This window comes from Schistocerca gregaria, chromosome 2, assembly GCF_023897955.1.
Source record: "Schistocerca gregaria isolate iqSchGreg1 chromosome 2, iqSchGreg1.2, whole genome shotgun sequence".
Taxonomy (NCBI): Eukaryota; Metazoa; Arthropoda; class Insecta; order Orthoptera; family Acrididae; genus Schistocerca; species Schistocerca gregaria.
This window is the reverse complement of record NC_064921.1, coordinates 264,127,847-264,153,703: the sequence shown is the minus strand read 5'-3', so window position 1 is coordinate 264,153,703 and position 25,857 is coordinate 264,127,847. Positions and strand designations below refer to the sequence as shown.

Below are 25,857 nucleotides of genomic sequence, written 5' to 3'. Positions count from 1 at the left end.
CAACAGGAAGAAGTACAGTTTGTGGCAGAGTGTACTTCTATTATCACTGCCACTTCCTCCCTTTCCCATTAAAGAACCTGACAGAGAGAGAGAGGGGGGAGAGAGGGGGCAGAGAGGGGGCAGAGAGGGGGGAGAGAGGGGGGAGAGAGGGGGGAGAGAGGGGGGAGAGAGGGGGGAGAGAGGGGGGAGAGAGGGGGGGAGAGGGGGGGAGAGGGGGGGAGAGGGGGGGGAGAGAGGGGGAGAGAGGGGGAGAGAGGGGGAGAGAGGGGGAGAGAGGGGGAGAGAGGGGGAGAGGAGAGAGGGGGAGAGGAGAGAGGGGGAGAGAGGGGGAGAGAGGGGGAGAGAGGGGGAGAGAGGGGGAGAGAGGGGGAGAGAGGGGGAGAGAGGGGGAGAGAGGGGGAGAGAGGGGGAGAGAGGGGGAGAGAGGGGGAGAGAGGGGGAGAGAGGGGGAGAGAGGGGGAGAGAGGGGGAGAGAGGGGGAGAGAGGGGGAGAGAGGGGGAGAGAGGGGGAGAGAGGGGGAGAGAGGGGGAGAGAGGGGGAGAGAGGGGGAGAGAGGGGGAGAGAGGGGGAGAGAGGGGGAGAGAGGGGGAGAGAGGGGGAGAGAGGGGAGAGAGGGGGGAGAGAGGGGGGAGAGAGGGGGGGAGAGAGGGGGGGAGAGAGGGGGGGAGAGAGGGGGGGAGAGAGGGAGGCAGAGAGGGGGGGAGAGAGGGGGGGAGAGAGGGGGGAGAGAGGGGGGAGAGTCTGTGTATGTGCAGATGGATGTGTGTGTGTGTGTGTGTGTGTGGGCGCGCGCGTGCGAGTGTACACCTGTCCTATTTTTCCCCCTAAGGGAAGTCTTTCCGCTCCCGGGATTGGAATGACTCCTTACCCTCTCCCTTAAAATCCACATCCTTTCGTCTTTCCCTCTCCTTCCTGAAGAAGCAACTATCGGTTTGCGAAAGCTAGTAATTCTGTGTGTGTGTTTTGTTCATGTGCCTGTCTGCCGGCGCTTTCCCGCTTGGTAAGTCTTGGAATCTTTGTTTTTGATATATTTTTTCCCATGTGGAAGTTTCTTTCATATATATATGTCTGCTTGTGTCTGTGGATGTGCGGATGGATATATATATGTGTGTGTGTGTGTGTGTGTGTGTGTGTGTGTGTGTGTGTGTGTGTGTGTGCGCGCGAGTGTACACCTGTCCTTTTTTTCCCCTAAGGGAAGTCTTTCCGCTCACGGGATTGGAATGACTCCTTACCCTCTCCCTTAAAACCCACATCCTTTCATTTTCCCCTCTCCTTCCCTCTTTCCTGACGAAGCAACTGCCAGTTGCGAAAGCTCGTAATTCTGTGTGTGTGTTTGTGTGTTTTGTTCATGTGCCTGTCTGCCGGCGCTTTCCCGCTTGGTAAGTCTTGGAATCTTTGTTTTTAATATATATATATATATATATATATATATATATATATATATATATATATATATATATATATACATACATATATATATAAGGACAGGTGTACACTCGCACGCACGCGCGCGCACACACACACACACACACACACACACACACACACACACACACAAGCAGACATATTTCTGCATATGTCTGCTTGTGTCTGTGTATGTGCGGATTGATACGTGTGTGTGTGCGAGTGTACACCTGTCCTTTTTTTCCCCCTAAGGGAAGTCTTTCCACTCCCGGGATTGGAATGACTCCTTACCCTCTCCCTTAAAACCCACATCCTTTCGTCTTTCCCTCTCCTTCCTGAAGGAGCAACCATCGGTTGCGAAAGCTAGTAATTTTGTGTGTGTGTTTGTGTGTTTTGTTCATTGTGCCTGTCTGCCGGCGCTTTCCCATTTGGTAAGTCTTGGAATCTTTGTTTATATATATATAATGCTAGAAGTTATTCCAATTAATTCATTTTATGGTACACATTGACAGAATACTAAATATGAGGGTAAGTCAATTATTATCTGCAAAGTAGCTATAAAATTTTATTGTAATCAAATAAGAAAATTCAGGAACATCATATTTCAACGTAGTCTCCTTGTGTTTCATAGCACTTGGTCCATTGCTGTACAGGCATCCTGATACCGTCATAAAAGAAGGTTCTCGGTTGAGTTGTGAGCCAGGAATGCACCGCTTCTTTCACTGCTTCGTCCAAGGCAAATCAACAGCCCCTTAGTGCCTGTTTGACTGGCTCAAACAAGTGGTAGTCAGAAGGGCAAGATCGGGACTATATGGAGGATGATCCAGTACTTCAAATTTGAGTTTCTGGAGTGTTTCGGCAATGCGAGCAGCAGTATGCAGACGGGCATTGTCGTGAAACAGCACAACACCTGTTGACAGCAATCCTCGGCATTTGCTTCGAATTGCAGGATTTAGCCTGGTAGTATGCACCTCACTGTAACATACACTGTTTACTGCTGTGCCCTTTTCCCCACAATGTTCCAGTACTGGACCTTGTGCGCCCCAAAAAAAACCATAATCCCATAATCACCAGTTTTCCTGCAGATAGTTGAGTCTTCAACTTTTCTTGCACGGCAAATTCGGATGTTTCGAATCCATACTCTGCTATTTACTCTCTGGCTCGATGGATTCATGTTTTGTCACCAGTAATGATCCTGTCTTAGAAGCTGTCATCTATGTTATCACAGCAATCCAAATGTTTTTTGCAGATGTCCAAGTGTGTTTGTTTATGCAAAGGTGTGAATTGTTTTGGGACTCATCTTGCACAAACTTTATGAAACCCAAGTCTGTTGTGGATGATTTTGTAGGCAGAAACGTGACTAATTTGCAGAAGATGTGCCACTAGTCAACTGTTAATCATCTGTCTTAGAGAATCATTTCATGTGAACGCTCAATGGTTTCTTCATTTTTGGCGGTAAATGGTTTTCTAGCTCCTTTGTCATGCATAACACTTGTGCGACAGTTTCGGAATTTTTCAATCCATTCATAGACACCCCATTGTGGCAAAACACTGTTGCACTGTTGTACCGAAAGTCTTCAATGAATTTCAGCCCCTAATACACCTACAGACCACAAAAGACTGGTCACTAAACATTGCTCTTCTTTGGTGCAAATAGACAGCAGTGCAGCCACTGCTAACTGTGTGGCCGCGTTAACAAAACTAACTAAGCAACTTGAAAACTGCCAACATATATAACAACAAATAAACAAAGCATTGAACATCAATGCAAAAAGACCTTACTACCAAAATAAACAAAAATATAACTGAACTGTGGGTAATAATTGACTTACCCTTGTAGAATGGGGGAGAAAAGAAATTCGTGGTATAACTTGACTGAAAGAAGAGACTGGTTGATAGGACACATTCTGAGACATCAAGGTATCAGTTCAGTATTGGAGGGAAGTGGGAGGAGCAATAAAAATTATAGAGGGAGACCAACAGAGGAATACAGTAAGCAGGTTCAAATGGATGTAGGCTGCAGCAGTTATTCGCAGATAATGAGGCTTGCACAGGATAGAATAGCATGGAGAGCTGTATCAAACCAGTCTTTGGACTGAAGACTACAACAACCACCTCATACACATACTATAAAACTTCTGTTGCAGATGAAGTTGACTTACATAAATGGAAAGTGCGTATCAACATAATAAAAAGTGTATTTTAATGAATTCAACACCATTTAAAAGACAGACCAAGAAATTATATGCCTGAGCTTGTAAAAATGAATCTCAATGTGTTTTTTTTTATTTAATGGAGAGAGAGAGAGAGAGAGAGAGAGAGAGAGAGAGAGAGAGAGAGAGAGAGAGAGAGAGACTTTACAACAGCTTATCAGCCATTTGGAACATACTGGTAAGTCAGTAATAAATTTCAGATTATCTTAAACATAGTGCAGAAATTTACTATTGGAGACTCTAAAAATAAACCATTTGTGCTAGATAATCACGTACCTCACAACTGCTCTACTGTTCTGCTGCTCATTGTCAACTGATTTTACAACAGGTTCGATTTTAACTTCTATATGTGCTTTACCCTGAAAAAGATATGCTTTTTGTACACATTAAAATGAAAATAAAAGTTTTATTTGTTAATGATTAAAGTGAACTTGTTATAGAGCATAAATTCTGAAAGTAACAATGTAGACATTCATATATGACTGCCAGTGAACAATTTCTACAGCAATACAAATTAGTAAATGATTTTCAGGGAATCCATGAAAGATACAATTTGTTACACAGTAATGAAAGACACGAGACAAATTTGTTAAAATACAAACAATATTTTTTGGGTGCAAAACAGCTGAGGTCATGACAGTTAAAACCCATTTTGGCAGCTGTGAAATTGGCAGAAATGTGTAGCTGTGAAATAGCATAGCGATGTGCATGACATATAAACAATGACATACAAAATACATAATGTGGAGAGAAAGTGACTAGCGTACTGTGCTCTACAGTAAGATTTTATCAAATATTTTCTCTCTTTAAGCACTTTTTATAATGCTGCACTAGTTTCTTCAAGCTTTCTTCATAAGAGTACAAAAATAAGCCAACTGGTCCCAGAACATGAAAGCAAGATACATCTCAAGGTTCAATTATAAGCCCTCTTCTGTATTTATTGTGTACATGGATATAGTGGGAATTAGTGAAGTTCAGTGGCAGGAGGAACAAGACTTCTGGTCAGGTGACTACAGGGTTATAAACACAAAATCAAATAGGGGTAATGCAGGAGTAGGTTTAATAATGAATAGGAAAATAGGAATGCGGGTAAGCTACTACAAACAGCATAGTGAACGCATTATTGTGGCCAAGATAGATACGAAGCCCACACCTACTACAGTAGTACAAGTTTATATGCCAACTAGCTCTGCAGATGATGAAGAAATTGAAGAAATGTACGATGAAATAAAAGAAATTATTCAGATAGTGAAGGGAGACAAAAATTTAATAGTAATGGGTGACTGGAATTCGAGTGTAGGAAAAGGGAGAGAAGGAAACATAGTAGGTGAATATGGATTGGGGCTAAGAAATGAAACAGGAAGCCGCCTAGTAGAATTTTGCACAGAGCACAACTTAATCATAGCTAACACTTGGTTTAAGAATCATGAAAGAAGGTTGTATACATGGAAGAACCCTGGAGATACTAAAAGGTATCAGATAGATTATATAATGGTAAGACAGAGATTTAGGAATGAGGTTTTAAGTTGTAAGACATTTCCAGGGGCAGATGAGGACTCTGACCACAATCTATTGGTTATGACCTGTAGATTAAAACTGAAGAAACTGCAAAAATGTGGGAAATTAAGGAGATGGGACCTGGATAAACTGAAAGAACCAGAGGTTGCACAGAGTTTCAGAGAGAGCATAAGGGAACAATTGACCGGAATAGGGGAAAGAAATACAGTAGAAGAAGAATGGGTAGCTCTGAGGGATGTAGTAGTGAAGGCAGCAGAGGATAAAGTAGGTACAAAGACGAGGGCTGCTAGAAATCCTTGGGTAACAGAAGAAATATTGAATTTAATTGATGAAAGGAGAAAATATAAAAATGCAGTAAATGAAGCAGGCAAAAAGGAATACAAACGTCTCAAAAATGAGATCGACAGGAAGTGCAAAATGGCTAAACAGGGATGGCTAGAGGACAAATGTAAGGATGTAGAAGCTTATCTCACTAGGGGTAAGATAGATACTGCCTACAGGAAAATTAAAGAGACCTTTGGAGAGAAGAGAACCACGTGTATATCAAGAGCTCAGATGGCAGCCCAGTTCTAAGCAAAGAAGGGAAGGCAGAAAGGTGGAAGGAGTATATAGAAGGTTTATACAAGGGCGATGTACTTGAGGACAATATTATGGAAATAGAAGAGGATGTAGATGAAGACGAAATGGGAGATACGATACTGCGTGAAGAGTTTGACAGAGCACTGAAAGACCTGAGTCGAAACAAAGCCCCTGGAGTAGACAACATTCCATTAGAACTACTGACGGCCTTGGGAGAGCCAGTCATGACAAAACTCTACCAGCTGGTGAGCAAGATGTATGAGACAGGCGAAATACCTTCAGACTTCAAGAAGAATATAATAATTCCAATCCCAAAGAAAGCAGGTTCTGACAGATGTGAAAATTACCGAACTATCAGTTTAATAAGCCACGGCTGCAAAATACTGACGCGAATTCTTTACAGACGAATGGAAAAACCGGTAGATGCAGACCTAGGGGAGGATCAGTTTGGATTCCGTCGAAATGCTGGAACACGTGAGGCAATACTGACCTTACGACTTATCTTAGAAGAAAGATTAAGAAAAGGCAAACCTACGTTTCTAGCATTTGTAGACTTAGAGAAAGCTTTTGACAATGTTGACTGGAATACTCTTTTTCAAATTCTAAAGGTGGCAGGGGTAAAATACAGGGAGCGAAAGGCTATTTATAATTTGTACAGAAACCAGATGGCAGTAATAAGAGTTGAGGGGCATGAAAGGGAAGCAGTGGTTCGGAAAGGAGTGAGACAGGGTTGTAGCCTCTCCCCGATGTTATTCAATCTGTATATTGAGCAAGCAGTAAAGGAAACAAAAGAAAAATTTGGAGTAGGTATTAAAATTCATGGAGACGAAGTAAAAACTTTGAGGTTCGCCGATGACATTGTAATTCTGTCAGAGACGGCAAAGGACTTGGAAGAGCAGTTGAACGGAATGGACAGTGTCTTGAAAGGAGGATATAAGATGAACATTAACAAAAGCAAAACGAGGATAATGGAATGTAGTCAATTTAAATCGGGTGATGCTGAGGGAATTAGATTAGGAAATGAGACACTTAAAGTAGTAAAGGAGTTTTGCTATTTAGGAAGTAAAATAACTGATGATGGTCGAAGTAGAGAGGATATAAAATGTAGACTGGCAATGGCAAGGAAAGCGTTTCTGAAGAAGAGAAATTTGTTAACATCGAATATAGATTTATGTATCAGGAAGTCGTTTCTGAAAGTATTTGTTTGGAGTGTAGCCATGTATGGAAGTGAAACATGGACGATAACTAGTTTGGACAAGAAGAGAATAGAAGCTTTCGAAATGTGGTGCTACAGAAGAATACTGAAGATAAGGTGGATAGATCACGGAACTAATGAGGAGGTATTGAATAGGATTGGGGAGAAGAGAAGTTTGTGGCACAACTTGACTAGAAGAAGGGATCGGTTGGTAGGACATGTTTTGAGGCATCAAGGGATCACAAATTTAGCATTGGAGGGCAGCGTGGAGGGTAAAAATCGTAGAGGGAGACCGAGAGATGAGTACACTAAGCAGATTCAGAAGGATGTAGGTTGCAGTAGGTACTGGGAGATGAAGCAGCTTGCACAGGATAGAGTAGCATGGAGAGCTGCATCAAACCAGTCTCAGGACTGAAGACAACAACAACAACAACGACACTTAAAAACTTCGTTATGCCACAAGTCATAAAGGCTCAATAACAATAAAAGAAATAAATTATGTAATTTTTATTTGTTTGTAGGTGTATGTCTACAGCCTGGTACACACTGAAGTCCCTACCTTACATTACCATAGCACACAGAAAGTAGCACTGAAACAATATGGTGCAGCCCACTGAGAAAGTAGACTATTCTGTGCTAATAGGTTTTCTGTGTTTGAATGGCAACAATGTTGCAATAACCCACCAATCATATGACACATTGGTTAGATGCTGCACACATTTCTAGTGTGGTCAAATAACTCTGATAGATAATGAACGAAATAACCATTTCCTGTGAAGAAACAAGAGTCACATGAGAATTGGAAGCAATGGTGCTCTACAAGTGGCTTCTCACAATCATGGCCATAGTGGAAAATGTGAAAATCAGGCATGGTGCTCTACAAGTGGCTTGTCACAATCATGGCCATAGTGGAAAATGTGAAAATCATTCATGTATTGCTTTTCAACATCTTGTACGAGATTTTGAACATGACTAAGGTTGCTGCCTAGTTGGCATCGCAAATGCTCACAACCCTTCAAAAAGCCTGCTGAAGTGAAGCAGAAGAAATGCTGGGACTGGGTTCCATCAATCCAGATGACTCCTTTAGACATCTAATTGCTACAGATACCTGCTGAGAGTATCACTAAAGCTCTGAGATACAGAATCAAAGCAAGCAGTGGAAACACATGTGGATTCACCACTAAAAAAAAAGCATCACTGTGAAAGATGATACTAAATGTATATTGGGGCTACCATAGTGTGGTGCTAACAGTGTTCTCATAAAGGGCAGACTGTCACAGGAGCAGAGCACCAAAATCTCCTGATGAGCTTAGCAGAGGCTGTTGAGACCAAGTGTTATGGAATGGGAGGCTGTCCCAGGGGTCTTTTTGCTTCATAACAAAGCCCCAGTTCATTCTGGAAAGGACACAGTAACACAAATTGCATGGCAACCATACATAGAATGACAAAACGATTTTCAGGATGGATTGTTTTCTCAACAGTCAAGATGCAGACTACCACAAAGGATATTTTTGTCAAGTCAAACTCTGTTTTGGAAAATTGTGAAGCATTGAAGGATGAATATGTAGAGGACTATCACCAGAACCGAGTTTCATGGTCGCAGCTTAATTTTATCATGCGAGTTAAATACTTTTTACTACTCTTCGTATAGCTCCATGTGGTAACTGAATCAGCTGGGAATGGCAGTACTGATTGTCTCATCATCAAACTGTTGCCAACCAACCCAAAGTTTCAAGTGCAAGAAGGCTAACACTCAAGTACTGGGAATGAGGTCAGTGCAGTAAAATGGGTGACAGAAAAGTTTCAAACGGAAGTGCTGAATCTTATGCTTTGTACAACCGGCAGTGCATGTACATGTGTTTTTGAGGAGATGGACTTTCCGGAACGAAAGTTTTCTATGCTATCATTTTGGATGACCTCTGGTGTGTGGTAGGCAATGTAAAGTAAGACATTAATTTTAACTGTTGACCAACTTTCCCTGAAACCAACCAAAATAATGCCCTTTTCATCCCAAAATGGTAACCATCATTTTTCCAACTCTAATAAGAGAAATCTTCTAACTTCTGCCTCAGGACGTGACAGATATATAGCTCCTGCAAGACCGGTTTAGATGGTTTCCATGAGAAATTATTAATTGACTAACAGAAAGAATCAAATGCCACATGAGAATGTAATGTCAGTGCTCATACCGCAGTCATAACAACTAAAAAGCTATAAAAGGAAGGGGTAGCACAAGAAAACAAAAAAAGACAAGCAGCAAGCATGCACGCATGTGCGTGCACACACACACACACACACACACACACACACACACACACACACACACACACACAGAAGTAGCGAATGAGAGGATAACAGGCTGAACATGTATTTCATTGGAATTTCTGATACAATTTTTGGTATGCAACAAATCTTCAAAAAAAATTTTTAAAATCAACTGTTATCAATCTGCAGCAGCTACTACAGACGTGTAGAAAACGGTCGCTGTAGTGACTTCACTTAGAAGTGAAGTCTCAAGGTGAAAAGTAAACAGACCCACAGGCTGCACTACACCATCAGTTAAATGCCAGGGGAAGATAGGAGGAGAGGTGACCTATATACAGCAAACTAACAGTATTAATATGCCACATTTCTGGAATTTTATTGTCATGACTAGGCCACTATATTGTAATAACAGCCTAGTCATTACAAGAGGGAGAGGGTAGGGAGGAGGCGAGGCTATTCATGGACTATATGGCTTGTCAATGGTTGGTGTCTGTCAGTGCTTGGCTTTCCGTGGGCATACACTGACATTTCCTATTTACCCGTTTGTTTAGGTTATTGCACCAATGTCCGGTGAGGCTTCTGCCCCGCGACCACTTGTGCCCTGCTGGACTGCCAAAGCTGACAACCATGACATCACAAAGTTTGCAGTCATCCTCTCTCAATGCTGCTTAATAATTTCAACTGCCTTTCTTACTTTGTGTTGGCATGTTTGCTAGTACATGAGCCCCCTACAATGTGATAAGTTGTCAACAATCACAGGGATGTTCCACTATTGGTGATCTAATTGCACATAGCATTATTACTCTGCCACCCGTGTGCTGACTGACATCATTTTCGCAGTCAATGAAAACAAAACAATGTTTATTTGGGAGAAAAAACTTGTGTAGTTGCAAATTTTTGTACAGCAGGGAGAAAGAGTTTAATGAACAACTTACTGAAAATTCTGACGAACAGGGCCTGTGTGTTGTGGTGAGTGGGGGTAATTAAATGCAAGTTTTTTATGTTTTTTCCTGAATGACTAAAAAAATGTGAATCCTTGCAAAAATGTTTACCAGTACAAAATAAACTACATTAAATTTCCCACAAAAATGTCCCTGTTCATTTTTCTTCGGAATTAATAGTTTCTGTGTTGCAGGGGATGGAAAATCAGATTATTAAAAATATTGGTTTAATGGTGTAAATATTACTGTTAATATTTATTTAAAGTGGGTTACAAACAAATATTAAATGTGTGTACCACATTTAAGTTCAATAGAACCTTATTAAGGGATAAATTGTGTTTTTATCTGGGGGTGTAATTGGACTGAGGGGCAAGATGTGTCTGTGGTAGAAGCATGAGGGAATGCAGGTCACCTGACTGTGTTTATGCATTTACATCCAACATAGGTCTGCAAACTGAAGGTTGAGCAGGTGATGTCTCACTTTATCTACCCCACTGCATCACAGGAAGAACTAATGAGCATTTCACAAAGTTGACCCATCCATCACAGTGCACCTTATGAATTACTGGCGACAAAGTGTGCAGACATGCACGGAGAGAGGAAGGGACAGAACAAGTTGGAAGGGGGGAGATGTGTGTGTATTTCCCACAGAATGCTGTAACACTACATGAGATGCAGAAGCTGTTGCTGTTGTGTTCTTCTGTCCAGAGACTGGTTTGATGCAGCTCTCCATGCTACTCTATCCTGCGCAAGCTGCTTCATCTCCCAGTACCTACTGCAACCTAAATCCTTCTGAATCTGCTTAGTGTATTCATCTCTTGGTCTCCCTCTACGATTTTTACCCTCCACGCTGCCCTCCGGTATTAAATTGGTGATCCCTTGGTGATCAGAACATGTCCTACCAACCGATCCCTTCTTCTAGTCAAGTTGTGCCACAAACTCCTCTTCTCCCCAATTCTATTCAATACCTCCTCATTAGTTATGTGAACTACCCAACTAATCTTCAGCATTCTTCCAAAGCACCACATTTCAAAAGCTTCTATTCTCTTCTTGTCCAAACTATTTATCCTCCATGTTTCACTTCCATACATGGCCACTCTCCATACAAATACTTTCAGAAACGACTTCCTGACACTTAAATCTATACTCAATGTTAACAAATTTCTCTTCTTCAGAAAAGCTTGCCTTGCCATTGCCAGTCTATATTTTATATCCTCCCTACTTTGACCATTATCATGAGTTATCAATAATACCAACCCATGAAACAATTATGGACAGAATTTAAGTAAATCTCCTCACACTATTCTACACCATTAGAGGGAAACTGATTCTTGGTTATCCTGTGTGGCACCTTTAGTGTTGTTCTGGGAAAAACTTCCCCACCACAAACAGTGTTCACTTTTCAGTTTATTGACAACAGAAGCTCCCCAGCATTTTCTATCCAATTCTCATATGTGAGGAGACAAAATAACTACACTGTGCTTGTAATTATACAGGTTGTATATACAGTCCGGGAACACTTTCAATTATTTATTGCACAAGAACCAAACACTGTATAGGCATTACACATATGTCATTTTGAAGAGAAACCCTGAAAGTTTATTTTTTTTTCATGTATACCACCACAGTGTTGTTTGGTAATTTGCTGATAGTCAGCTCTAGTCGCAAATATGGCGAGTTCAGGTGAAGAGTGGGCTTTCTGTGTGTTGGAGTTCGACAAAAACATGTGCGCTACAGCAGTTCAACAGGTGTTTAGAAGCAAGTATGGTAAGAAGCCACCAACAAGGAAGGCCGTTTACCACTAGCACAACAAATTCATCACGATGGGTTGCTTGTGCCCGGCAAAGAGAAGCAGACATCCCAGTGTGAGTGAAGTAAATGTGGAGTGCATAAGACAGACATTCACTGGATATTCCTACATGTTGTGACAATGGTTGATGCCACAAATGCAATCGGTCTTTCCTTTCATTTTTCAGCAGGATGGGGCTCCACCCCATTTTCACCGTGAAGCTCATGGGTACCTGAACACGGAGCTGCCGCGTCAATGGATCAGCAGTGCTACAGAAAGGGACAGCTGTTCCATGAAATGGCCTCCCTGGTCACCAGATCTAACTTCGTGGGACTTGTTTCTGTGGGACACATTAAAGATCTGGGGTATGTACCACCTCTACCACATGATGTAGCAGAGCTCCAGGAGAGAATACAAGAAGCAACTGCCACAGTCGAAGATGCCATGCTTGGACGGGTAAGACAAAAATTTGATTTCCATATTGACGTCTGCCGGGCCACTCATGCTTTGCATACCACATGTCTGTAAAAAAAACTTTCAGAGTTTCCCTTCAAAATGCAATATGTATGACATCTGTACAATGTTTAGTTCTTGTGCAATTAATAATTGGAAGTGTTTCCAGACTTTATGAACACCCTGTATATTATGGAGTTATTTTCAGTTCATTAAGCACATACTTATTTGGAGACATTGAACGAGCTATTACGAAAAACAGCTTAACAGCTGGAGATGTTAACTGTATAATGCACTAAAGAACCTGCCCAGGGTGTATATATGTACAAGGAAAATGATTCCCATATTTACATTTTTTCCCCATGTAAATACACTCTATCCCACCAGGGGGCAGACACACTATCCCACCAGGGGGCAGAGACTTTTTTCACTTTAAGTGGCAATACAATTTTCCTTGGAGCTGTAAAATTTGCAGATCCTTTGAATGGTAAAGGTATTATATACCGGCACAGAACCTCCCGGCACTTTAGGAAACGAGACCCACCAAAAACCAATGTGATTTGGAAAGATCTTTGATGTGCAGCAACACGTACACTGCACATTTTCATGTTATGGAAGTAAATTACGAGTTCCACCAATTACAGCCTGGTAACATTCAAAGTACTGAAATTGAGATTGTGATCTGCTTTTGTAAAAGCCCATGATAGCAGACACTGAGAGCGTAGGACTTGTGATGTAGTCAGCCAATAACATCACTGTTCAGCCGTGAGAAAACACAAATAGGAAAATCTGATTGTTTAAATTAATATACATTCAATATATTTACATGCCAAGCCAAGCTTACACCAAGAATGCTAGTCATCAAAATTTTATTGCTGTTTTTCCTGAGGGTGTGTTTAGACAGGATGCTAAGAGCACAGTTTAAATTGTAGCAGATGAATATTTTTGACAAGCACAATTATAAATCTCACTGCTATGCACAAACATTTTGTGGGTTACCTGGCTGAATAAATGTTCTGATGAGCACTTTCTATGTAAAAATCAATTCTCTGCAAAATTGCTCACTAATTCACCCCACACTTTTTTAAAAAAAATCATAATTATACATTTTGCCTTCATTATTGCATAATTACTCTGAAGCTTGGTCTTTTGTAATGTGTTACCCTTTAAGATATTTTAAACGCACATATGCTGGTAAGTTTTAATAATGGCATAAATGGCTGGTCTTCTTGGCTCGAAATTTTCCTAAGCTTGTGGTCCTCAAAGAGTTAATTTTTAAATGACAGTCAAATGCTCCACAATTTAAGAAATTAGTTGCACATTCTCACATGTAACGTAATTCTTTTTGGACAAAAGGATATTTTCTTTGAAATAATGCTTCTCAAACAACCAATCGCAATAATTTTCCACATCCTGTTATAAATTTAAACAGTTGTGACATCACACTCGTCAAAAGCAGTTTGCTGTTATGAAGTATTGAAGAGTCTTCATCCTATAGCCATTGACACATTTCGCTGTTGGCAGATACTTGTGCATCCAGTTGTTTTGTTGTAAATGGCACATTTTCTTTGCAACTAAAATTTTATTTTGCATTTATTTTCTTGTTTATGTTTTTTTGTTGCAGTATTATTCTGCAGTAGCGGGCCAAAGTATCAGTTCTTACAAGTCAAAATTATAAAAATTTAACTGGAAACTAAAACAATGAAAAATTCCCAGAATTCTAAGAAATTCCCAGATTTTTCCCAGATGACAAAATTCCCGTGTTTTTTTCCACATTTTCTGGGGCATATACACACTGCTGTCCCAAGTGTAAGATGCTGTCAATATGTATTCAACGCTCAATTTCACTGTCACCACAATTGCTATCTGGAATAATTTTCACATCATGAGGAGTATCAAATGCATCACCCAGCCTCACCTCATATTCTAAAAGGCCCAGAGGCTTGAACTATCTGCCTCTGGAACAGAGGCAGATCATATAGGTGCTATAGAACTCCTGGTATTTCAACATAAGTCAAGCAATGAATTAAAACAGATTATTGTTCTAGACTTTAATATGATCAGTCCATCAGACATATTTACACCCATCTTGGAAGAAATACTGTGGATATGTGGGAAGTGACTCCACTCAGTGCAGTGCAGTGCAGTGTGACTACAACGCAAATGGCTTTACAATACGCTGTCAATGGGAGACAGCAGCAGGGTGCCACATTTGTCAACCCACTCCCTTTTCCACCGACACTACACAGGTCACTGACAACATAAAACTTACAAATTGAACACTTCTCAGCCACTGTTTACAGGAACTATTTGACATAAAAGCTCACAGAACTACTGAAAATAAGCATTAACTTTATAAACTGAAAATAGCTTCACTATGTATACAGAGGTGACAAAGGTCATGGAATAATGACATTCACATATTTAGATGACGGCAGTATCACACAAAAGGAATTGACAGACTTTGAATGCAGAATGATATTTGGAGCTAGACGCTAGGGCATTCTATTTCGGGAATTGTTAGGGAGTTAATTACACCAATAAAAAGTGTCAAAAAGTGTAGTGAGAATACAAAAATTCAAGCATCGCTTCTCAGCACAGATAATGCATTGGCTGACAGCCTTCACTTAACAACTGAGAGCAGTGGCGTTTGCGTAAAGTTTGTCAGTGCTAACAGACAAGCAACACTGCTTGAAATAACTATAGAATTCAATGTGGGATGTATGACAAACGTATATATTAGGACAGTGTAGTGAAATTTGGTTTTAATGGGCTATGGCGGCAGACGGCCAATGCAAGTGCCTCTGCTAACAACACAACATGCCTGCAGGGCCTCTCAGGGGCTTGTGACCATATCGGTTGGACCCTGGAGGACTGGAAAGGCATGGTCTGGTCACACGAATCCCAATTTCGGTTGGTACGACCTGATGGCAGGGTTTGAATGTGACACTGACCCCAAGAAGCTATGGACCCAAGTTGTCAACAAGGCACTGTGCAAGCTGTTGGTGGGTCTATAATGGTGTGGGCTGTGTTTCCATGGAATGGATTGGGTCTTCTGATCCAACTGTACTGATCATTGACTAGAAATGGTTATGTTTGGGTACTTGAAGACTGTCTACAGCCATTCATGGATTTCATGTTCTCAAACAATTGTGGAATTTTTATGGATGACAATGTGATGTGTCAACAGGCCCCAGTTTTTCTCTATGGCCACATGAGCAGATCACACCTGGTATCTGTGATTTTGTGCCTTTATGCCCGTCATCAACATACTTCACCTGGTGGGAAAAATACTACAAGCATTTACAAGGAGTGGCAATGGGCTCTCCCATTGCTGGGGAATTCATCGTAGAAGCTTTTGATAAAACACCACCACCTCATGCACCCTATGGCCCCGTTGTTTTCTGTTGTATGTAGATGACACATTCCTTACCTGGTCACACAGAAAAGTGCAGCTGGGAAACATACTTCAGTATTCAATAGCCTGCATAAGAACGTACAGTTCATACGTGAAACCGAAACTAACAGTGTGGTACCATTTTTTGATGCCAAGGTACGCAGAACCACTAATGGTTGAACGGGACACATTGTGAATCAGAAACCAACACACACCAACCAGTATCTGCATGAGGAGAACCGCTATCATCCAATTCAGAAGTATTCTGTCCTTCATACACTGACTGTCTGTGCCCACCAGATAAGTGTTACTAATAATATAAAAGAAGAATTGAGGTGCACTATACCACATCTTTCACATCAATGGATATGACAACATTATATACCACAGCCAACCAGAACAAAATGAGGAGAAAGCAGAGAAGCTTCCCCAAGTGCACTTATCAAATGTAAAGAGCATCATTAAAAGACTACGCAATGTTCTTCACCGATGGGGTTCCAAATCAATTTTCTGCAGAAGCCACTTGATCCATCATGACATGATAAGTTTCAAGGATGTATTAAGTATCTCAATGCTGAAGGAGTACATGAATTACTTGGGGGGAGACTGGGAAGCCAGTTAACAAAAGTTTGGCAGAACAACGTTGCTAAGTGCCACTAGACTAACACAAAAAAAAGTGACAGCAGATCATCATGGTGACTGTGGAAAATCTATAATATTCTCTCATCACTTCCCTCAATATCTCTCAATTCAGCACACGTACAGTGACTGAACCATATTACAATAGACCATTGTGAAATAGTTTAAGAAAACTTTGGCCTTACATCTGCTTCATCCCATTTTGGTGCTAGCATGTCCACTGAGTGACTAAACAGATGATTCAGAAACATTTAGTGACTTCCAGCAAGACCAGATTGTATGGAAAAATTTTAATTGCAAATTAATTGAATGCTTCTCACATTGCTCTCCTTATGCTCATTTTGGTTTTGTTCAGCTACACTCTGACTTTGTATAAAGGAGTGCCCTGAAGATCTCTCTGATTTTGTAGTAACTTTCTAATGAAGCCGTGGAACTACAGTAGGTCTTTCCTCATCCCACAAAACCTTGCTGAGCACATACTGGTCTAATCCATACTGAATAATACTTTTGGTTTTTATCGATTTTTGCTCTATATTTACATCCTCAGAGTGGAATATTCTATGTTGAACTTCAAGTACTCTGTAATTTGTATCCTGTTATTCGTGCTGAGCAAAAATATTTTCCTATCTTTCTGCGCACTTTTACTACCGGCAGCATTTTGGTTAATTTTTCATTTTGGCCATGACCTTTTTAGCTTCACATTATTTTAAAAAACTAAAGCCAGTACATCTGATAATCCATGAAAAGGCAAAAAAATTGGTTTTAACCTGATGAACACGGTGTGCTCAAATATGATACACACAGTACATTTTAATCTTAAGACACAAATAGAATCTTTATAGGGCCATGTGCATCACTCTTAGTATATATATATATATATATATATATATATATATATATATATATATATATATAAATAAAACAGAAAGAAACTTCCACATGGGAAAAATATATTAAAAATAAAGATTCCAAGACTTACCAAGCGGGAAAGCGCCGGCAGACAGGCACATGAACAAAACACACAAACACACACACAGAATTACAAGCTTTCGCAACTGGCAGTTGCTTCGTCAGGAAGGAAGGAAGGAGAGGGAAAAATGAAAGGGTGTGGGTTTTAAGGGAGAGGGTAAGGAGTCATTCCAATCCCGGGAGCGGAAAGACTTCCCTTAGGGGAAAAAAAGGACAGGTGTACACTCGCACACACCATATTTTGTACACCTGTCCTTTTTTTCCCCTAAGGGAAGTCTTTCCGCTCCCGGGATTGGAATGACTCCTTACCCTCTCCCTTAAAACCCACACCCTTTCATTTTTCCCTCTCCTTCCTTCCTTCCTGACGAAGCAACTGCCAGTTGCGAAAGCTTGTAATTCTGTGTGTGTGTTTGTGTGTTTTGTTCATGTGCCTGTCTGCCGGCGCTTTCCCGCTTGGTAAGTCTTGGAATCTTTATTTTTAATATATATATATATATATATATATATATATAAGGAAGAGGTTATTAATGGCAAATAAAAACTCCAACTACCAGTCATATAACTGCTTTAATTATCAAAACAAAAAAATTTTTTTTACACATTTGTGCATTGGGGGGAAAAAAACAGGCCATGCACATAAAAGTCTTGAGGACAGATTTGGTATTTCAATGACACCTGCTTGTTATGCTTGATAGCATGCCTTTGTTCACCTGCTATGGAAAGTTTCTGGTAACGTCACCATCTCACTGCACTTTCAACCAGTTTGTGATTCCCATTCACTGGTGTCACCTGAACATCATCAATCCCAAGTAACTCATTTTCAACAGCTTTGCTGAAAGCAATAATACCCACTTTTTGTTTTTTAATTTGAACATACAAAGCACGAGCATTCACAAACATAGTACTGAATAGCAATTCAAAGGCCACATTGTGGTACTTCAGCCACATAGCAGTAGCACGTCACTGACTTCCTCAGGCATGAGTCATAGCTTCTCTCTCTCTCTCTCTCTCTTTTTATCTGAAAGATCAATGAAGTTTTTGGCTGCAATGCAATCCACAACTGCATTTGGATTTTTCACTCCTCCTCGCTTTCACTGCACAAGCTCAGCTTGTGTTTGGCTGTGAAAAAAAATGATGCCCTTGTCATGCCACAGTGTTGTTTCCACTACCACAATTTCACCCTTCTTCAATGGTTTAGTGATAACAGTTTTTGGATTTGCCCCTTTTATTGCAGAGTGTTCCCAAATGAGAAGGTCGTATTTCTAATAGAACAGATGCCAAGTTTATAGAAGAGTAGAAGTTCTCTACAAAAAGTATCCTTTCAGAATTCAAAAGCGACTCCAATAAATCCACAGTAGTAGTAGTAGTAGTAGTAGTAGTAGTAGTAGTTATTGTAATGTCTATAGCATTAACTACTTTTCCACAATACACTTTAACATTTAAGTACACCCACCTACTTCAGACACTTTATACAGTTTCATTCCCTATTTCAAACACTTTCTAGGAATGTACTGAAGAAAAGTGTAACCGTTGATAAAATGGAACCACTGTTTCATTGATACAAACAACTTCACCTGGAGTTAAAGCTTTGTGGAATAGTTTGTCCACGAGCTTCCCAATTTTGAACACCTCATGTTCATCTACATTTTCTTTGTCACAATGTTGCTGCAGTTATTCAAATATCTATCTTTTGTTCACCCAAACTGTTTATTTCCTTCACTATGAGATTGCATATTTCTTCATCAAGGAAGAAATTGTAAACGTTAGTGGGACAAATATTTGCAGGTAGATTGCTAAAAGTGTATTGACCACTCCACAGTTACCAGAAGAAACAAAACCGTTTACATTTCTCTGCACATCAGACCACTTCTTTTGTGAAGTAGTGACCCCATCAGTAAAAGACACCCCTTCACTAAACAGCTCACTTCCATTGTCTTTGTCAGTGGAAGATGAAACTTAGTTCGTCCCATCGGTGGACGTATCATTCGTAACTTGCATGTGTATCCAAAAAGTCTTTTTGAAAACTAGCATAATCCAATGTCATGTATGTAAACAAAACACCAGTACCAGTGAGGAACATGTACTGGCACTACACCATAATGAGGTAACAACCACTGTCATCTGGTGTTGCCACTACATAACCTACACCACAGAACTTTTGTCATTGGCCAGTAGAATGTGGCACATATTTGCTTTCAACAAAGTTGTGATGTGTATGCAGAACAGGCAAATATTCATGAGCCCTTGAGTGATTGAATATGATGCACATGGTGAAAATGGAAAAAGACAATGTGTATCATACATAATGTATATAGCAGTGGAAGAGTTGACATTTATTACTGATTCTTCTGCTATGTAAATTGAACAATACCATACTTTGTAAGCAAATTAGATGTTACATTCATTTGGGCAAGATCCATGCATCACATTCTCCCATTGTGTACATAAAACTATCCTCCAATTGGTTTTGTGAAGATGTTTATCACCGATCAAAGCACAGCACAGAAAATCCAGTCTGCCTGTCAGTGCCTCTTTCCAAAACTTTCGCCAGCACTGTGTACGCAGAAAAGTAAACAAAGGACAGAGATGCTAATGTTAAGCATAAAGGCACTGAAATGCATTTCATTCATTCCATTTATAGTTTTGCTGCTCATCAAGGTTTAGGGGCTTTTGTTCTGCAATCTTACATTTATACAAAGCATTATGGCTGTCAACTCCATTAAACGAAACTTTTTGCAACTACAATTTAAATATATCATAATGCTTTGGTGTGTGTTGCATACATCTACTTAGAAAAAAAATGGAAATGTGACAAGAATGTCACCGTCACAGCTCCAATATTATCTCCATCCCCATTTTTTTTTTAAACGAAGGTTGTGGTGATACACTGCTCTGTAGCAAGGTCCACGATCATGTTAGTAATCTAGTTGCAAGTTGACATACCACATCACTTTGCAATGTAACTTCACCTCTATATTGCACGCATCAGAATTATAATCATTATTATGGCGTATATGTCTTAAGACATTATGACCACTATCAATCCCCAATATAATCCTCATTCAATGAATCTGACACCTTCAACTCACTGCTACCATTCACAATGCCTAACTGCTCCTCTCTGATTAACTACTTAGGATCACTTACTGATAGACTCCCTACCATTCCCAAATCATTTCACAGTGAGTGACACCAATATACACTACGTGATGAAAAATGTCTTGACACCTAACTGAAAATGACTTACAAGTTTGTGGCATCCTACATCGGTAATGCTTGAATTCAATATGGTGTTGGCCCACCCTTAGCCTTAATGACAGATTCCACTCTCGCAGGCATACATTCAATCAGGTGCTGGAAGGTTTCTTAGGGATTAGCAGTCCATTCTTCACAGCTTCACAGAGGAGAGGTATTTATGTCGGCCGACGAGGCCTGGCACGAAGTCGACATTCTTAAACATCGCAGAGGTGTTATATAGGATTCAAGTCAGGATTACAGTCCATTACAGTGATGTTATTGTCTCGTAACAACTCCGCCACAATCCGTGCATTATGAACAAGTTCTCGATTGTGTTGAAAGATGCAATCGCCATCCCCAAATTGCTCTTCAACAGTGGCAAACAAGAAGGTGTTTAAAACATCAATGTAGGCCTGTGCTGCAATAATGCCACACAAAACAACAAGGGGTGCAAGCCTCCTCAATGAAAAACATGACCACACCATAACACCACTGCCTCCAAATTTTACTGATGGCACTACGCACACTGGCAGACGACATTCACTGGGCACAACCTGCCATTGGATCGCCACGTTGTGTACCGTGATTCGTCACTCGACACAATGGTTTTCCACTGTTCAATAGTCCTATGTTTACGCTCCTTACACCAAACTAGGCGTCGTTTGGTATTTACCGGCATGATGTGTGGTTTATGAGTAGCTGCTCAACCATGAAACCCAAGTTTTCTCACCTCCCGCCTAACTGTCATAGTACTTGCAGTGGATCCTGATGCAGTTTGGAATTTCTGTGTGACGGTTTGGATAGATGTCTGCCTATTACACATTACAACCCTCTTCAGCTGTCGGCGGTCTCTATCAGTCAACAGACGACGTCATACTGAACATTCTTGTGCTGTACGTGTCCCTTCACATTTCCACTTCACTGTCACATGAGAAATAGGGGAACTAGCGATGTTTAGGAGTGTGGAAAAGCTCACGTAGAGATGTAAGACACAAGTGACACCCAATCACCTGACCACATTCGAAGTTCGTGAGAGCCATGGAGCGCCCCATTCTGCTCTCTCACAACGTCTAATGACCACTGACTTTGCTGATATGGAGTACCTGCCAGTGCGTGGCAGCACAATGCACCTAGTATGAAAAACGTATGGTTTTGGGGGTGTCCAGATATTTTTGTCACATAGTGTAGCTCTGAGAAACCAGTAAGATAACTGCCACCCTTCATGGCAATTATCAAACATAGCAGTCAACTTGCCCGTCTTGATTCAAAAGTGTATGAAGAATGGTAACATGAAGCCAAAGAAGCTCCTTCAGTCTTGTCAGTCTTAACAGTGATTTGCAGTCATTTATGTACAACATAAAACATGAAAGTGCCACTACTGATTGAAGACTATAGAATGGCACCACAAGATTGTACCGGTAATTAATCCAGACATTCTCCCAGCTGGCAGAACATGAAGTACTTGAGAAAAATGTTCACTTGTGATTTTTGTAAGTAACTTATCAGATGCCACATCACTACAATAGCGTTACTGAAGAAACAGTGTTACTTTTAATAGAAGGGTGTGCATAAACGGGGGCGGGGGGTAAGGATAAAGTTTAGTTTATAAAGAAAATTTTCAGTTACTTTTTTCAGGATAATGACAAACGACAGAAGACTGCTTGGTAAGCATTCCCACATGTAAGTGTGGTACTCTTAAAATATTGGTTCTCACAAGGCACACAATAAAAACGATAATTTAAAAATTAGCAACATACCTGAACTTCACTATCTGCATCAACGGGTCGAATGAGGAACCAATGATCTTTATTGTGATAGCTATTCAGTTCCTCACGTTTCAGGGCTACCTTTCCCAGCACCTTGTCCTGTTTCAGATGACGGTCCCGGTCATAAACATACACTGACAGGTAGCGAAATTTTCTTGGTACTTCAAATTGAAACTCCTCACCAAAGAAGGGGCTGTTAAAACAAGATTTTGTTAATGTGCGTAAAATAACTCTGACACTGTTACAGAAAAAAGAACACTAACTTCTGACATTTACTTTGATAAAAGAGCAATTTCTCAGTTGGCAGTTTCATTCTTGCAACAAAGTTATAAATTAACATCTTTACATCAAAATTAGCTTAACTGAAATACTATTCTAGCGCCAGCTGAACTTTGAATGAAATACAGGCAACATGATAAAGTTTGAATCAACAGCAAAATATATTTTAACAGTAGCTGCACTGGTTAATATGACCAGAGTTATGAAAATCTTAAATGCTAATCACAGTTAATATTATTCCAGTCATGTAATATTTTACGATCTTCTTTTCCCACCATTAGTAACAAAAATATGTTTGTGTTCACTTCCACTGGGGTACATAACAACATAATACAGCACAAACAATTATTAATATCTCACTGTCATCAAGCAATGTAATACATTTACATAGCCAGTTATGTCAAATTTTTCATCATGAGATGACATGTGCAATATATGATATGCTTTGTTTCTTTTGCAAAAGCTGAATATGAAATCCAGTAAAGTCTGATCAAATGACCAGCACAAATTAAATTAAACTCCAACAGTCAAAAATGATCAAATAATTGAAATAGTGCTTTCGGAAACATCCATCAGATATAGGTAGCAACACAGACATTTACTGTAAATATAGCACTTGTCTTCTAGCATCAGATTAGAGTTAAAATACTTACTTTAGAGTTCGTTCGATAGTAGTAGTGCGGAAAATTTCTTCCTGATCAAGTGTCAATGTGCAGTACACATCACGTTGACCAACTGAACCATGACTACGACACTGGAGATTTTTTGCTTCACCTAGAAGGAAAGTGATGGAGTAGATAAGGTCAAATAGTATTTAGATTGGAAAAAAACTTTAAAATTGAAATAACATTTACTTTCAGTACATCTGTGCACAACTATTTACACACACTAATTTTTAGTACAGTAATGTTAGCTAGTGGAGATAATCAAAGAATACAGTTTATGAGTATCATTCGCCCAAACTGTTTGGTAACGAACAGATTCTCATATATATGACATTTGTCAACAAGATTGAGTCACAACTGAAAAAAAAAAAAGACTTCCAGCTCTAATGTACATTAATTCTAGGAATGAGATGCAATTAAATACTTGTGGTTTAATCAAACCAGAGGAGTATACAGTATCATTTGTGACTGACAACTGCTACTGTTCAATAAAGGACTTGTTGAGTAAACATTATAAATGAGGTCTTGTAAACATTAAAATTTCTTTCCATTGTTTATTTTGATTTGAACAGACGTTCTTACGCAGACAATCAACTTAACACACTTGTTAATTCAGAGCCAAATAAACAAAAGAAATAAGTTGTTCCTGATAACTAAACTGTATGTTCCATGTTAACAATAAGAAATTCAGAAGCTAAGCAACAAATGTGCAATGAACTAATTGTAGTTAGTGAAAAACATTTGAAACATTGACAATGTATATAATATTTTAACAAAAAGTCTTCTCTCTCCAGTTCTCAGTTTTCCTATAGAGAACATTATGGTAAACTATCACACTGTTTAACACATCTCAGACCTCCACTCTCCTAACCAAGAAGTCAAATTATATAGACGATTCTTATACATGTGACGTGGTAAACATTAAAATTTCCTTCCATTATTTATTCTGATTTGGATTTTTGTCATCTCATGGATTAGTACCTGGAACCTGACTTTTTACACAGCAGAAATATCAGAAATACGTATATGGTATCTTTTATAAAGCATGCTTTACACTCCAATTGATAATTCATAACTAATATAAAATGTTATACAACAGCACAGTCAACAAGTTCCCAGAACAGATAACATAAACTCAAAATGCTGCTGCAGCAGTAATTATGAGCCTAGTAACATTACTAATGATTAGTCTTTTTTTTGCTACACTTCATTCATCATCGAAAGGAAGCAAGGCGTTCATTCAGTAATTTCCTGGGAATCCAATAGTCAATCAACACTTATGAATGGACGGCATTTATCATCACTCTCATACATGTCCCAATTGTAAAAAGTTAACCATTATCTTGAACAAGGTCTGGCTCTCGGATCTTAATTTTACCATTAATACAGTTTATAAAATAACGTGATATCATGTTATGTATGACTTCCTGATAAAGAGATTTTGACTACTGAAGTACTCGTATGAATGGACGGGTACAGTAGTAGCTTGTCTACACACCGTAGCTAACACAGCTAACCAAGCGAAATCGAAGCTGATAATTATTGAAAGCCTTCGTTATGTAAGGATCTGTTTCTAAACGTTCCTGCGTTCTGATTCACAACTTCAGAAAATAATTTACATGCTTATGTTTATCTTATTCGCACCACCTGTTCAAATATCATGTTGACAAACATTAATGAAACGTATAACCGTTTACCGAAGCACACACCTCACAGACTGGACAAGGAAGACAGAACTTGATGCTTTAAACTTCAAAGTATTGAATAAAGATACTCTTAACAGTTTAAATAACTTACCGATTTTTATTTTTAAACGCTCTTCAACCCGTACTTCATGTCTCACGTCCGCCATGTTGCTCCATCCCGAATGACAAACGCGAGCGACGGAACGAGTGAATGGCGTGTGCTGTTGGGTCATGGGATGAGTTGCGGGGAGGAGGGAGAGTACTCATAACCCCTCGGAGGTAGGCTACTTCCTGCATGTCGCAACTTCCCTTCACCACAATTTTACGTATATGGTCGGAAACAGATTTGGTGGAGGGAGAGCAGGGCAGGGGGCCGGAGAGATAAAGAAGGGGACGGGCAAGCAGATCGAGCGTCTTGCTTACACTGGATTTCCGCTGTTGATAAGACGCCTTGGGATTATTCTGTGTCAAGAAAGGAGCTATTCTTTGAACATGTACCTGTAAATATTTACCAGCGACGGCAGTTCCTCTGTGAGAATGATTTATCTGAATCTTATCTACTGCGTTAGGTTTTATGAATGAGACTCCTCTTTCACTGCTAGTAATGTGCTTTGTTAATGTCTGAACAGTAATATACGTTACAATTCTTTATTTTACAGAGTGCGCGACTGAAAATTGTACTAAACTGGTTACCAACATTGTCTCAGGTGTTTGGTCATTAAATTTGTGCCAGAAGATTTAAAAAAATTATAATTGATTGGACGAACTATTTTTTCAGGACATCCACCTGGCACATAATCCGTCTCTTTAGCTATCAAAGACGATTTCGTAAAGCGCAATTGACATTTCTATAAGACACATA

The 25,857-nt window shown here is 39.9% G+C and overlaps 1 protein-coding gene across 2 annotated transcripts in view; it reads right to left on the bottom strand.

Annotated features, from left to right (window-relative positions):
* Positions 1 to 25,288, bottom strand: part of LOC126336839 (GTPase-activating protein) — a 139,272-nt gene extending 113,984 nt beyond the window's left edge. Inside the window, exons 1-4 of one of the 2 annotated variants that reach the window (XM_050000919.1) lie at positions 25,108 to 25,288; positions 23,299 to 23,419; positions 22,358 to 22,559; positions 3,895 to 3,977 (exon numbers count right to left, since the gene is read on the bottom strand). In XM_050000919.1, the coding sequence (XP_049856876.1) occupies positions 3,895 to 3,977; positions 22,358 to 22,559; positions 23,299 to 23,419; positions 25,108 to 25,228 (527 nt within the window). In that variant the 5' untranslated portion in view covers positions 25,229 to 25,288. The remainder of the gene's footprint in view (positions 1 to 3,894; positions 3,978 to 22,357; positions 22,560 to 23,298; positions 23,420 to 25,107) is intronic. The other variant, XM_050000920.1, reaches the window with a different exon arrangement.
* Between the last annotated feature and the right edge of the window lie 569 nt (positions 25,289 to 25,857).